Source organism: Rattus norvegicus, chromosome 4, assembly GCF_036323735.1.
Source record: "Rattus norvegicus strain BN/NHsdMcwi chromosome 4, GRCr8, whole genome shotgun sequence".
NCBI lineage: Eukaryota > Metazoa > Chordata > Mammalia > Rodentia > Muridae > Rattus > Rattus norvegicus.
Window position 1 is genome coordinate 83,069,219 of NC_086022.1, and position 12,971 is coordinate 83,082,189.

The window sequence follows — 12,971 nt, forward strand, 5'->3', positions numbered from 1 at the left end:
GAACAGGAGTACATTCAAGAAACAAGAAACGCCAGAAGAAATGAACAGTAAGTTAATATTTACACCAGACACCGTTACCTAAACCTCTTTATTGATAACCTTTCACTTGGGAACCCAGATGCTTAGCAAGCTTAAGAAAACAGTCAAGGCCTGATTTAGTCTTTGTGTTTGTTTGAGCTGCTTTCTGGTTTTGCAGTGCCACAAGTTGAACTCATGCTAGGTGTGACTTCTGAACACACACGTGTCTTTTGGCTTCACAGAAGTTCAATCTTAGGACATGAAAGTCTGTATGATCATTTGGTCTATTAACAGGGAGGAACGGCCTTACTCTTCCGAGATGCACACTAAAATAGTAGGCAACATCATGGTGACTGCTATTGTCTTTCACGTGATGCAAGCTAGATATGAATATATGTGGATAGAAATAAAGAAAATGACAAAAACAATAAACTTTAGACTCTGCACAAAGGACTACTCAGAATTCCCTATACTACTTAGTACTTGCCATCTAGAATTTTTCACAAGAGGAAAAACTAACATATTAATACATAAAAACTATTATAGATGACAAAAACCAAGTAACTAAGGAAGGGCTGCTAGCATCTGATATGAAAAGCACTATTCACACCTGAATAACTTAAAAATCCTGACTACATCTATGAATGACTCAGGTAGGAAAAAAAAATCACAAAATGACAACAAAAAATACCTCAATTCTCTTCAGAGAAAATATATTCAACTTGTCTTAATTAGAGAAAAAAATATGACACTAATTTTTTTTAAAGATTTATGTATATGAGTACACTGTAGCTGTCTTCAGACACACCAAAAGAGGGCATCGGATCCCATTACAGATGGTTGTGAGCCACCATGTGGTTGCTAGGACTTGAACTCCGGACCCGGGGAAGAGCAGTCAGTGTTCCTAACCGCCGAGCCATCTCTCCAGCCCCGACACTATTCTTTAACTACTGAGTAGACTGAAATTTAGACAAAAACTATAATCAGCAAGCAAGGATTTATGGAAATGAGTGTTCTCATACATTATCGAGTATATCCGATGAACCTTTTTGAAACTCTATCTACATTTTAATTTAGAACAACTTTTGACTCAGCAGTTCTACTTTCTAGAAATTTACAAGGGTTGTAAACTTCGTCTTAAAAGGATCAGCTGTAACTTACTTTCAGCTTTGCAAGCCATGAGGAAATATTCCACTCATCTGTTCTAGTTTCAAAATAGCCATAAATAACAAATAAAGTGCATGGTTTATGCTGTCTTTTTTGAGTATCGTGTGCATGTGAATGTTCACACATATATGGATGCATATGGAGAACAGAGACCAACATTTGACGTCTTTCTAGATCCCACCACTTTTATTATTTATTTACAAATCTCTTGAACCATGAGCTTTTTGACTAGGCTAGCCTAGCTAGGCAGCTTGGGAGTGAAGGGAGTCAGAAAGCTTGTTCTAGGTAAGCCACCACATCCATGCAGCTTTTATGTGTGTGCTTCTTGGGGTCCAAACCTGGGTCCTCAGCCTTGCATGGCAAGTGCTTATCTACCGAGCCTTAGCCCTCAAATACAATTTTATTTATAAAAACAGTACCATGGACCATCATTTGCAGGGTCCTGCTATGCACTAAACTCTGAACCACACAAATAAAGTTTTTTTTTTCTATTCTTTTTTTCAGAGCTGGGGATCGAATCCAGGGCCTGCAAGTGCTCTACCACTGAGCCAAATCCCCAACCCACAAATAAAATTTATTATAGAACTGTTTATTACAGCAGAAAAAATGTAAACGACTAAAAACATATTAGCAGAGTACTTAATTTAACATAAATTCAAGCACAATGGTTATTAGAGAGGCACTCACAGAAAGGACACACCAACCGATAGCTGTCATGTGTATGATTTTGGTGGTTTTCAAGTTACATCTCAAAGGTTGTTAACATCCCTCCTCCTTTCCTTCTGTGTATAAATGGCGTTATAGAGTGGCTCCAGAAGTAGACTGAATGGGACTGAGCTCTGGTAAGGTAGAAACCAGAGTCACTCACGAGGCCTACAGACAGGGGTCAGCACACGTCTTTCACTGTAAGTGAGAATTCTTGTGAATTCCCATTGCAATTGAAAACTGCAGGTTTGGGGTTGGGGATTTAGCTCAGTGGTAGAGTGCTTGCCAAGCAAGCGCAAAGCCCTGGGTTCAGTCCCCAGCTCCGAAAAAAAAAAAGAAAAGAAAAAAGAAAAAAAAAAAACCTGCAGGTTTACAGTTGAGAAAAGGAGGACCACACATGAAAGTTATTAATATGTTTAGGCTTTAAGCATGTTGTTTTAAGTCTTATTTGAAACATTTCTCTATAAAAGGATTATCTCTTAAAGGAAACTATCACTGAAAATGTAAATAATACTGGTTTTTTTTTTCAGAAAAGTAACGTTTTTAACTTTTGAGAATTTTATACATGAGGACTATATTTACTTCATTTCTGCCCTTTCTTCTCCCTATCTCCAGCTCATGTGTCCCCCACATTCACTCAAGTTCATGATCTTAAATTCCTGTTACATGAACACACATGCACACACATGCTCACACACGCATGTAAGTACAGCCTGCTGACTCCATTTGCTGCTCACTTGGGACTAGATAACCCATCAGAGGGCTGATCCTGGAGAAGATTGGTTCCCCCTCTTAGCAAACATGGGTTAACTAACTCTGCATGTAGGAGTGCAGCCCTGCAGGATTTCCACCATCTTGATTCATCTGTCAAAAAGTTTAACCAGAGTCCAGAGTGAGGGGATTCTTTCCCTCCCGCATTTCCCTAACTGTCTATCTTTCTGTCATGTCATACCACGGTCTACCAGTCTAAGGCAGAGGAAAAGCCTCCAGGATAAAACCCAAAGAAAAAAACAGCAAGATGCAGAACATTAATACAAGAATATGCAGTGAAAAAAAATACATGGGCTTATTTTTCTGGGTTTTGTATGGATATATTTAAAAAAAAAAGCAGTCATCATAGTAAGTGTTGAGAGTCCTGGGTCTGATTGAAAGAAGAGATTTTTTTTATTAAAGACCTTCCATTTTTACTACATGAATTTAACTTTTATAACTGCTTTTGTAAGAAAAGGAAATAAATGAATTGGCCCAGTGAATGTTAAGTGCTATGTAAGTGAGTTCTAACTGGAGAGGTTTCACTAAATGGGCACACAGGACTAGAGCCAGGCCTGAAACAGCTACAGAGCTACAGTGTGATAAAGTGACTCAGCAAATGAGAGCTGTGCTATAACCATTACACAGATAAATTCTCTGATGGTCCTCATCCCAGATTCAGATAATGTCTGGTCCAAGGCTACCAACTCTGCCAATGACCTGGAAGTGCCATGAAAAACGTAATAAAAAATGAACAAGGGATTAACAAAAGCACTGTAAATAATGAGCAAACATCTATAACTCTCAATATTATGACCTAAGTGGCAGTGAGGGAAGGGACAGACCATAGGTAATACTCAGAATCTGAGCAAAATATTTTAAAAAAATATTAAGATACTAACAAAGGCATAAGTGAAATTCCTATTTATAAATAAATTTCAGACTGGATAAAAGATAGAGAGGTACTTAATGAAATGAAGGAACAAATAATTTGTCAAAGGGCTGGCTGGGTGTAAAACAGGCAAACAGGACAAATGCTAGCAGACAAGAGTCGCCACAGACTATCTACCACGACAAGTTCTTGTGAAACTCCAAGTGACAGGATCCAAGAACAGCTAGGACAGTGCTGACCTTTGCTGCAGAAGCTAAGGAAACAAGAACAAGGAGGCCTATGTTATCTGGGCCAACTATGTGAGCATCAGTCAAGACAGGTTGTCAGTGATGGGCTCAGCTCTCTTCATCACTGAGGCAAAACAAGAAATGCATGGTATGAAGTTGGTATAAGTATTGCCCAAAGAGAAGCTGTTCATTGGTTATGATCACATTTAAATTCTGAGTTTAGGGGATCCATGTAAAATCACCTTTGGTTGTATGTCCTTGAAGCATAAAGTTACTTAACTACCCTAAATGCTTTTATCAACAACAGTACCAACAACATCAAAGGTTACTGTAAAGATTACTTGAACTAAGATATGTAAAGCATTGAACAGTGCCTAGCACATGATAGTCAGTAAATAGTAGCTACTTGTATTAAAGAGCCAAAAGGTGCCACTATAGAACAAGTCCTACACCCAATGGCCTTTTTAACCTAGTAGGTTAGAAGAAAGAGAAGATTAAAGACAGCAGGAGTCATTTAGGAAACGACAGCTTCCAGTGAAGATGGAACTTCTGAAGGAGTATTTGGTGTACAGAATTGGTTCCCATAGGTACAGGGATCCCAGGGAGTTTAGTGGGACTCTAAAAACACCTTCATACCTATAAGAAAAATACATCTTCGGGGGCTGGAGAAATGGCTCAGCGGTTAAGAGCACTGACTGCTCTTCCAGAGGTCCTGAGTTCAAGTCCCAGCAACCACATGGTGGCTCACAACCATCTGTAATGGGATCTGATGCCCTCTTCTGGTGTATCTGAAGACAGCTATGGTGTACTCATAAAAGAATAAATAAATTTAAAAAAAAAAAAAAAAAAAAAAAAGAAAAATACATCTTCCTTAACAGTAATGTGTAGAAACAGCAATGTCAGATGATAGATAAAATCAAGCTGGAAAAAAAAAAGTCAGCATAAAGGTGATACTGGCTGATTGGTGAAGAAACTAGTTAGAAAATTGGGCAACTCTGAATTTTAAATTTACAGATTATGATCTCTCAAATGTAATAGGAGCAAAGTTATTATATCTTGGTAACTTGACCTGCTACCAGAAATCAAATCAGTCTACTGTCTGTGAAAAAATTATTTTACATTTCCAAAATCTACCTAATCAAAGGAACACATGTATTGTAGTATAAAAAAAAAACAAAGTTATAAGGAAACGTTTACTTCATTATACAAAAATAATCACTTAAAGCTTCTAAATGGATTTTTCATTCTGTCATAAGATTAGTGTTCTTTCTTTATCTGAAGGAAATAATTTGAAATTAGATGCCTGAAATTACAATGTCAAACTCCATACATATTTTTCTATATGTATATGTGTGTGCAGAAAATTATATATTTATATATATGCAGGAAATAATGCATATAATATATATACATGATAAATCTTAATTCATAAGTATATATATATACATATATATATATCCCATAATAAAACTTAATTCATAAATTAGGCACACTAAGAGACACATAAAAATAATCATAATATAGAACAATTATAACAATACACGTTTTGAAGTTATACAAACGGGATTGGTTCCCTAATATCATTCCATGTAGTATTTTCAGACTGTGATTAATGGTGAGCAACTCTTGGAAGTGAAGAAAGCAAAACTGGCTGAGAAAAGACCACTGTATACCCAACATGGCACCCTATGTTATATATAGTAACGGAATGAACACTGCCTTAGTAGTTGAAGTTTCTCAACGAAGGACAGCTTATTCTAGGAAGGCCTTATGTTATTCCAGTAACAAATATTTCTGTGTGTAATCTTTTAAGTTCAAGGTCAACTTTGGTCCCGAGGCCACATGTAACTTTTCAGACCTGCATATGCCAATTTAAGTGACACTAATGTAAATGGCAAACAATACCATTATATACCTGATTACTCTGAGGTTACACTTTGGAGCTGGAGTTGAGGTTTACCCTGGAATTACTTTAAATGCCATTGTTTATTTAAACTAAGGTCAATGACAAGTAACAAACTAACTTCAAAAATGTTAACTTTTTTGAGATTCAAATCTTTATAAAAAAAAAAAAAAAAGTAGTACATTCCACAAAATCATTATCAGTCCTCCTCCCCCAAGCTTCAGGGAACATCAAGGAAGGACCGTGGCAGCTTAAGAAAGAATGAAAGGATGGTGAGGAATGCCACAAAACAAGACCATGCAGACACCAAACAGCTGTTACAATCCTGGACACGCAGCAGCAAAGGACACTTGACCCTTCAACATTCCATCACGAACAGAGGAGGTCCTGTGAGGACCCACCGTTTCTGAAGTACTTTTGCCTACTAATGGTTGTAGCTGGAAGGGTTATCTCGGAGAATGGTGTAGCCTCTGGGGAACAAGCTGGAAAGAGGGGGTTCAGAGGGAAAGGAAGAGGTATAACTGAGGGTAATGTGGATAAATGTATTCACAATTCACTGTATTTATGTATTAAACTGAAAAAAAGTTTAAACATACAAAAAGTACAAACATATATACAAAAGATATCAGTAGTTTTTTAAACTTAGTATTGCAATTCTATATACAGAAACTATTTAATTTTCCCACCCCATCTTTGGTCAAGGGGTCTTTAAAAATGTCCTGATACAGTTTTTCCATGTACATGTTGAGGAGTCCCAAAAAGTTAAGTTGAAGAGTATGTGTATGTGTCCTCTTTACAAAAATAGACCTAAAGCTAAATATAATTATTTTTTAAAATAAAATATAAAACTTGCTTATGAGTTATGAATCAGGAAAGAAATTATTTGACACCTGTCAGACTCATTTTTTAAAAAGTTATAGTCTTTATAACACTATCGACTATCAATATAAACAGTTTAAACATAGGATAGAGGCAAACACCTCCAGAGAATTCAGAACATTAAATATCAGTAATTGGACATGATTCCTTTTCTGCATTTTCCTACATTTCAAAGTGGCATGGAGATAAGGTATTTCCCCCACTTTCCCCCCACCCCCCCGGGGCTGGGGACCAAACCCAGGACCTTGCGCTTCCTAGGTAAGCGCTCTACCACTGAGCCAAATCCCCAACCCCATTTCCCCCACTTTTAAAAAAAGATTTAAATCTCAAAATACATTAACACTTTCGCAATTAGTTTACTATTTGTCCTTAATAATAGTTTATATAAACACTGGCATTTAAAATAATTCCAAAATAAAACAGGATTGCTTGAGTGTTTCAAAGATATCACTAAAGAACTACTACTTAAAATTAATTGTTCATAGACACATACCTCTGGGCCAAAGCAGCCCAAGTACAAGATGGTTTGGTAAAGCAGTTTATACAACCAGCATTGGGAGACAGGCCCTTCCAGCTGTCAGAGCGAAGTATTAGAGTCTTTGGCCTCAGATTCTCCTATCACAGATTATAAGAATTTTCATAACCCTTAAAACGGTTCATGAAACTATCACTAGTCATCTTGTAAAAACACTAAACAGTAAATACACCGTCCTGGACACTCATCAAATCTCAAAGAGTTGTCCATTGATGAGAAAACTGATGCTCCCTTCAAGTGATTTAAAAATATATATATATGTGTGTGTATATATATCCAAAATCATACAAGTTTGTCTCTTGCTACCACAATTCCCTTTTTGTCATCTATCAGCAAACAGATGTTTTTCCAAAGCACAAAGAAAAGTCATAGGTTTTTCTGAGGGCAAAGATCTCCTAGGAGCTGCCCAAAAATCAATTCCTAACCTATTTCTTACACAAAAACTAAAACAAGTGAACAGAAGCACCTGAATCCAGAGCCTCCTGCATATTAGGCAAAGTGTTTTGTTTGCTAGTCCTATGACAGTGCTAAACAGTACACTGTTAAAATAAACTTTTACATTTAAAAAAAAATCCTTCGGTATCTCCCACAAATCAACCAATTCTTAATTAAAGAGGTGTCTTGGTGTCCTAGAAAATCCAAGAGTTAGGGAGAAGCGAGAGCTACTTCCTGGATCTTGTTGAAGACGTCCCAATTTACTTATTAAAAGGCCTTGGAGGTCCTCGTGTGAAAAGTAGTTCTCAGATATTCATGTATCTCTAACACAGCTTCTTCCTAAATCCCTGGTCACTTTCCACACTTAACAGCACAGTCAGTCAGTCGGTTAGGTTACGGACACAATTTTGAGGCAAAAAATTGTGGTTAATAATTTGACAGAAGTCCACCACTTTGAGGCAGCACAGCTCCATTTCATAATGGAGTTAGCGCTGCTGCTGGCTGGTCAAGGGTGACAAACTTTGCCGGATTTCTAGAATACAGCCATGCCACCAACTAGGGTGGTTAAACAAATCAGGCCTTGAAGTCTGAGGGAGCGCCCGCTTAAGGTGAAGCGGGGGAGATGAAAGTCCAGGGGTCCCAGAGGTGGGTGCGGTGGGGTCACCCCTGGAGCTGAACCCTCCAAATGTCCTAGGAGCCCCAAATCCAAAGAGCACGCAAGGGACCCAAACATTCCTCCCTTCATCACAAGCTGTTCCTGGGTCCTGCAGAGGAAACGCTGAACAATGTGGAACCGGGCATAGGGCAGGAGAGGAAGGCTGACCGCTCAGGAGGCAGTTACAAGGGGCCCCAGGCCTGGGAGACGACCACAATTGTCGCTTTTACCCTCAACCCAACCGCAGCCCTTCGGGCGAAAAGCCCTCTTCGGACAGCCAGAGGAAGACGCGCAGATGGGGCGCGAGGTCCTTACCCGCTGCAAGGCTGCCCACGGGCCGCCGCCGGCCGCTCCAGTACCGGAGGCCGGAGGCTGCCCCCCGGAACCCCAAGGAGGCTGCCATGCTGCCCCACGCCCCGCCTCCGCGCCGTGACCTCGGCCGCCTCACACACGGCCTGTGGACTGCGAGTGTGCGCCGGGGATGGCCCGCACCACCGCAAGGACAGCTCGCGCACGCGCTCTCCTTGCTCTGCTTGGGCTCCGCCCAGCGCGGGGCGGAGCACCGTGTTAGGAGGCGTGGCCGGAGAGTCGGGAACGAACCAATCAGGACTTTCAGATCCACAGACGCCCAGCCTTGCCTCCGGCTCCTACAGAGTTTACATTCTTTGGGTGGGAGGATTCTTGTTTATCCAAAAGCTGAGGGGGTGTGTGGGAGGCGGTGGCTGTCGCTCACTACCGCTTCCTCCTCCTCTGAGCACCTGCACTCAGCTACTGCCTCTTCACCGGCCTGCTGTTTTTCTTCCTCACAGTCAAGAACCACAGCTACCGCAGTATTTAAAGAAAGAGCAGAAATTTCGTGTTTCCTAGTGTAGGGATTCATTTTTAACTCGAATAATAAATACATGGATCTCCCGGAGTTAACATATATATTTTCAGCGTCTGTTGAAGCACAATCACAGAATCTACCATGTGTGTAATAACTGGTATCTATGCGATATATGACTTAACGGGTTTTCCAATCATATTTGAAAGGTAGTAGGAAAGTAATCCAATAACATTGTTCTCTTTGAAGAGTAGAATTTCTAGGAACTTACTGAGTTCCAAGAAATTCGTCCCTAATGTCTAAAAATTCTACAACCTGCATGTTTTGAAACCAAAATCTAATGGTACATTAAAAAATGATACATTAGCTCTCAATAAACGAGACCTTGACAACAACAACAAAAAAATGATACATTAGAATATATGTATATTATAAAAAGTATATTTTGCTGATCTTCCCCTATTTGGATATTTGGTATGTTTGGTGGTTTAAATAAGTATAGCCCTCATGGACTCCTGTGTTTGAATGCTTGGCCCATAGTGGGTGTGACTTATTGGAGTAGGTGTGATCTTGTTGGAGGAAGTGTGTCACTGTGGAGGCCAGCTTTGAGGTCTTACATATGCTCAAACTACAACTAGTGTGACACACAGTCCCCTTCTGCTTTCGGATCAAGATGTTAGAATTCTCAGCTCCAACTCTAGCACCATGTCTGCCAGGACAATGCCATGCTTCCGCCATGATGATGGTAATAGACTATCTCTCTGAAACTGTAAGCCAGCCCCAATTTAATGTTCTCGTTTCATTTTGTTTTGTTTTATGAGTGGCTGTGGTTAAAGTGTCTCTTCACAGCAATAACCCCCCCCCGCCCCCGAGTAAGACAGTATACGTATTTGAATTTCTGTTCCCTGGGGATAACTGCAATGCATTCTATTTCCGCTAAAGGACTTCCATCTTCAGTACACCAGAACAAGACTCGTAACCTCAGAAGGAAAGTAGAACAGGAGGAAAGAAAGGGGTTTGGGGGCAATAGGAAAACCAAGATGACTACCTTCCACCCTCAAAAAAAAAAAACAAAAACAAAAACAAAAAAAAAAAAAAAAAAAAAACAAAGACACCTGTTTTATTAATCCATTTTCCTTGTGTTGTACTCATCCAACCTAAAAAGCAGAATCAAGGGATTCAGGTTTGACTTTTTTTTTTTTTCTTTTTCTTTTTCTTTTTTTCGGAGCTGGGGACCGAACCCAGGGCCTTGCGTTTGCTAGGCAAGCGCTCTACCACTAAGCTAAATCCCCAACCCCATCTTTTTTTTTTTTAATTTATTTATTTATCATATATGAGTACACTTTAGCTGTCTTCAGACACACCAGTAGAGGACCTCAGATTTCATTACAGATGGTCATGAACCACCATGTGGTTGCTGGGATTTGAACTCAGGACCTTTGGAAGAGCAGTCAGTGCTTTTTAACCACCGAGCCATCTCTCCAGCCCCCAGGTTTGACTTTTAAAAAGCAAAAAACCTCTTCCGAGTTACCCACAGGGCTGATAAGAGGAAAGTTGAGATGGTTGAAACTTTTTTGCAGGCTCTCGGGGTTCTGGCACAGTGTTAATGTTCCCAGGAACCCCATACAGAGTGTGAGGACCCATCTGTAGCTATAGAAAAACAATTCCCTTTGATCCTCCTTCCAAACAGTCCTTACATATGCGCTAAAAACAGAAAAGAAAGTCAGAGGTAAAGGGAAAGTAAACAAAACAAACAAGTAACATTGTAGCTACTGGACAGTCTCTTAGATTTGGGCTTCCATCCCTAATAGGCTAATTGGTTTCTGGTGCATTTCGTGTCTCTCTATTCTGGTTTCTTTAGGTTTTACTGGGATGGATTTTCTGCAAGCAATAAATGTGTCCCTACAGGTTTCTATATTTAACTGCTGAAGTGCAGTCTGCTTTCTAGCTAAGTCGACCCCCACAGCAGAGCTGTTTACGACACAAGACAACACATCAATTCATCTCTGCAGCTCCTTGAGTTAATATCCCAGTCCTCCCGAGATTTTACACCCAATCAGATTGCTTTTGTCATTTTTATTGTGGGCTACTGTTTTTGTTTCTCTGGGTTGTTTATGGGGCTTCTTTCTCGAAAATGAGTTATTTCTTACAAAACGCCGACTCTTGTGAACACCATCCTCCTAGGAGTAGAAAGAAAAGGGGACTGTCGGGGAGGCAAGTAGAGGACCACTCTATGTGGTTTGGTTTAGTTTGCTTTGGTTTCGCTCTGGCTAGGGAACTCTCCCAATATTAAAAGTTTAATTCTATTTGTTTCAGTGTCACAAAGGGATGTCATAATTTTAACTTATTCCCATATCTTGTAGACTAATGTCTCCTCCCAGAATCCTTGAATTGCTTCACAAAGTATTTTTCAAAGGCAATTTTTCCTGAGCGTTGTGACTTTATCAGCAATTCTCACTATTTGAAGGTGATATTATATTTGAAAGGCAGTTTACTGTCTATGGTTAGACTTGGGGGGGGGGGTTGGGGAGGCTAGGATTTAAGACACGGATTGACCGGTAACATTGGCCTTGAACTTGCTATGTAAACTAGGATGGCCTTGAATCACAGAGTGTTGCATCTGCCTTCTGAGTGCTGGGCTTAAAGGTGTACACCACCACAGCCTTCCCATTCCATGACTCTTTATGTTCCTAATATATCCCAGACTGGGAGCTAGAGAGAACCAGAGGAAGCCTTGTTAGGTCTCAACCCTGGGACAAATGGCTAACTGAGGTACTGAGGGACCTTTTAACATCAAAGCAGATTGTGGCCATCGAGTTCTTCCAGCATCACTCAGTACCTATTAGGGTCACCCTGGTTGGTATACCAAGCCCTCCACCTTAAAGTCTCCAGCCCAAGGACTGCCTGGGCTGCCCTTCCCGCAACTGCTCTTCGCTACATAACCCATCCGTTTTAATTACATTTTAAATTACATTTAATTACCTTTTTGCCTCTTGGTCTCCTAGCTTCTGGTTCTCCCCTCTCCTCTCTTCTGTCTCCTTACATATCTCTGCTAGTAACCCTAGTCCACTCCTCTCTCCTCTCTCCTTACATACCTCTGCTAGTAACCCTGGTCCACTCCTCTCTCCTCTCTCCTTACAGACCTCTGCTAGTAACCCTGGTCCACTCCTCTCTCCTCTCTCCTCACAGACCTCTGCTAGTAACCCTGGTCCACTCCTCTCTCCTCTCTCCTCACAGACCTCTGCTAGTAACCCTGGTCCACTCCTCTCTCCTCTCTCCTCACAGACCTCTGCTAGTCACCCTGGTCCACTCCTCTCTCCTCTCTCCTCACAGACCTCTGCTAGTAACCCTGGTCCACTCCTCTCTCCTCTCTCCTCACAGACCTCTGCTAGTCACCCTGGTCCACTCCTCTCTCCTCTCTCCTTACAGACCTCTGCTAGTAACCCTGGTCCACTCCTCTCTCCTCTCTCCTTACATACCTCTGCTAGTAACCCTGGTCCACTCCTCTCTCCTCTCTCCTCACAGACCTCTGCTAGTCACCCTGGTCCACGTCTATTTTATACTCTTCCAGATGTCTCAGCCTGTGCTCAACCTTATATCTGTAAGAAAAACATCAACCCCTACAAAGCCGTTGTGTCCTCCTTTTATTTATTTTTCCATCCAGCTCTGAGTAAATCAAGTTCAGAGTGGATGTGTGCTGTTGACACGAGTACAGCCATGTTAAGGACCACAGTGCCTCAGCCCCACGGGAATGGCAAAGCTTCCCAGGGTGAGACCCAGAGGGAAAAGACAAAGCCTTACTCTGAGGTCCAGTTGTGGGTGTTAATAGTAGGTGCAGAAAATGCCCACCAGAACTTTCCCCCCTGGATATTTATGGCCTGAAGACCACACCCCACTGAGACTGCTCCTACTGAGATTAGAGATTAGCCAGACCATTTTCTTGATCCAACTGTATGTCATAAAACCTGCATTCCTGTTTATC

The 12,971-nt window shown here is 40.8% G+C and overlaps 1 protein-coding gene across 1 annotated transcript in view; it reads right to left on the bottom strand.

The window, feature by feature from the left end:
• Hibadh (3-hydroxyisobutyrate dehydrogenase) overlaps positions 1–8,601 on the bottom strand; it is a 98,061-nt gene extending 89,460 nt beyond the window's left edge. The window contains exon 1 of the mRNA NM_022243.1: positions 8,482–8,601. Coding sequence (NP_071579.1) covers positions 8,482–8,569 — 88 coding nt within the window. The 5' untranslated portion in view covers positions 8,570–8,601. The remainder of the gene's footprint in view (positions 1–8,481) is intronic.
• Between the last annotated feature and the right edge of the window lie 4,370 nt (positions 8,602–12,971).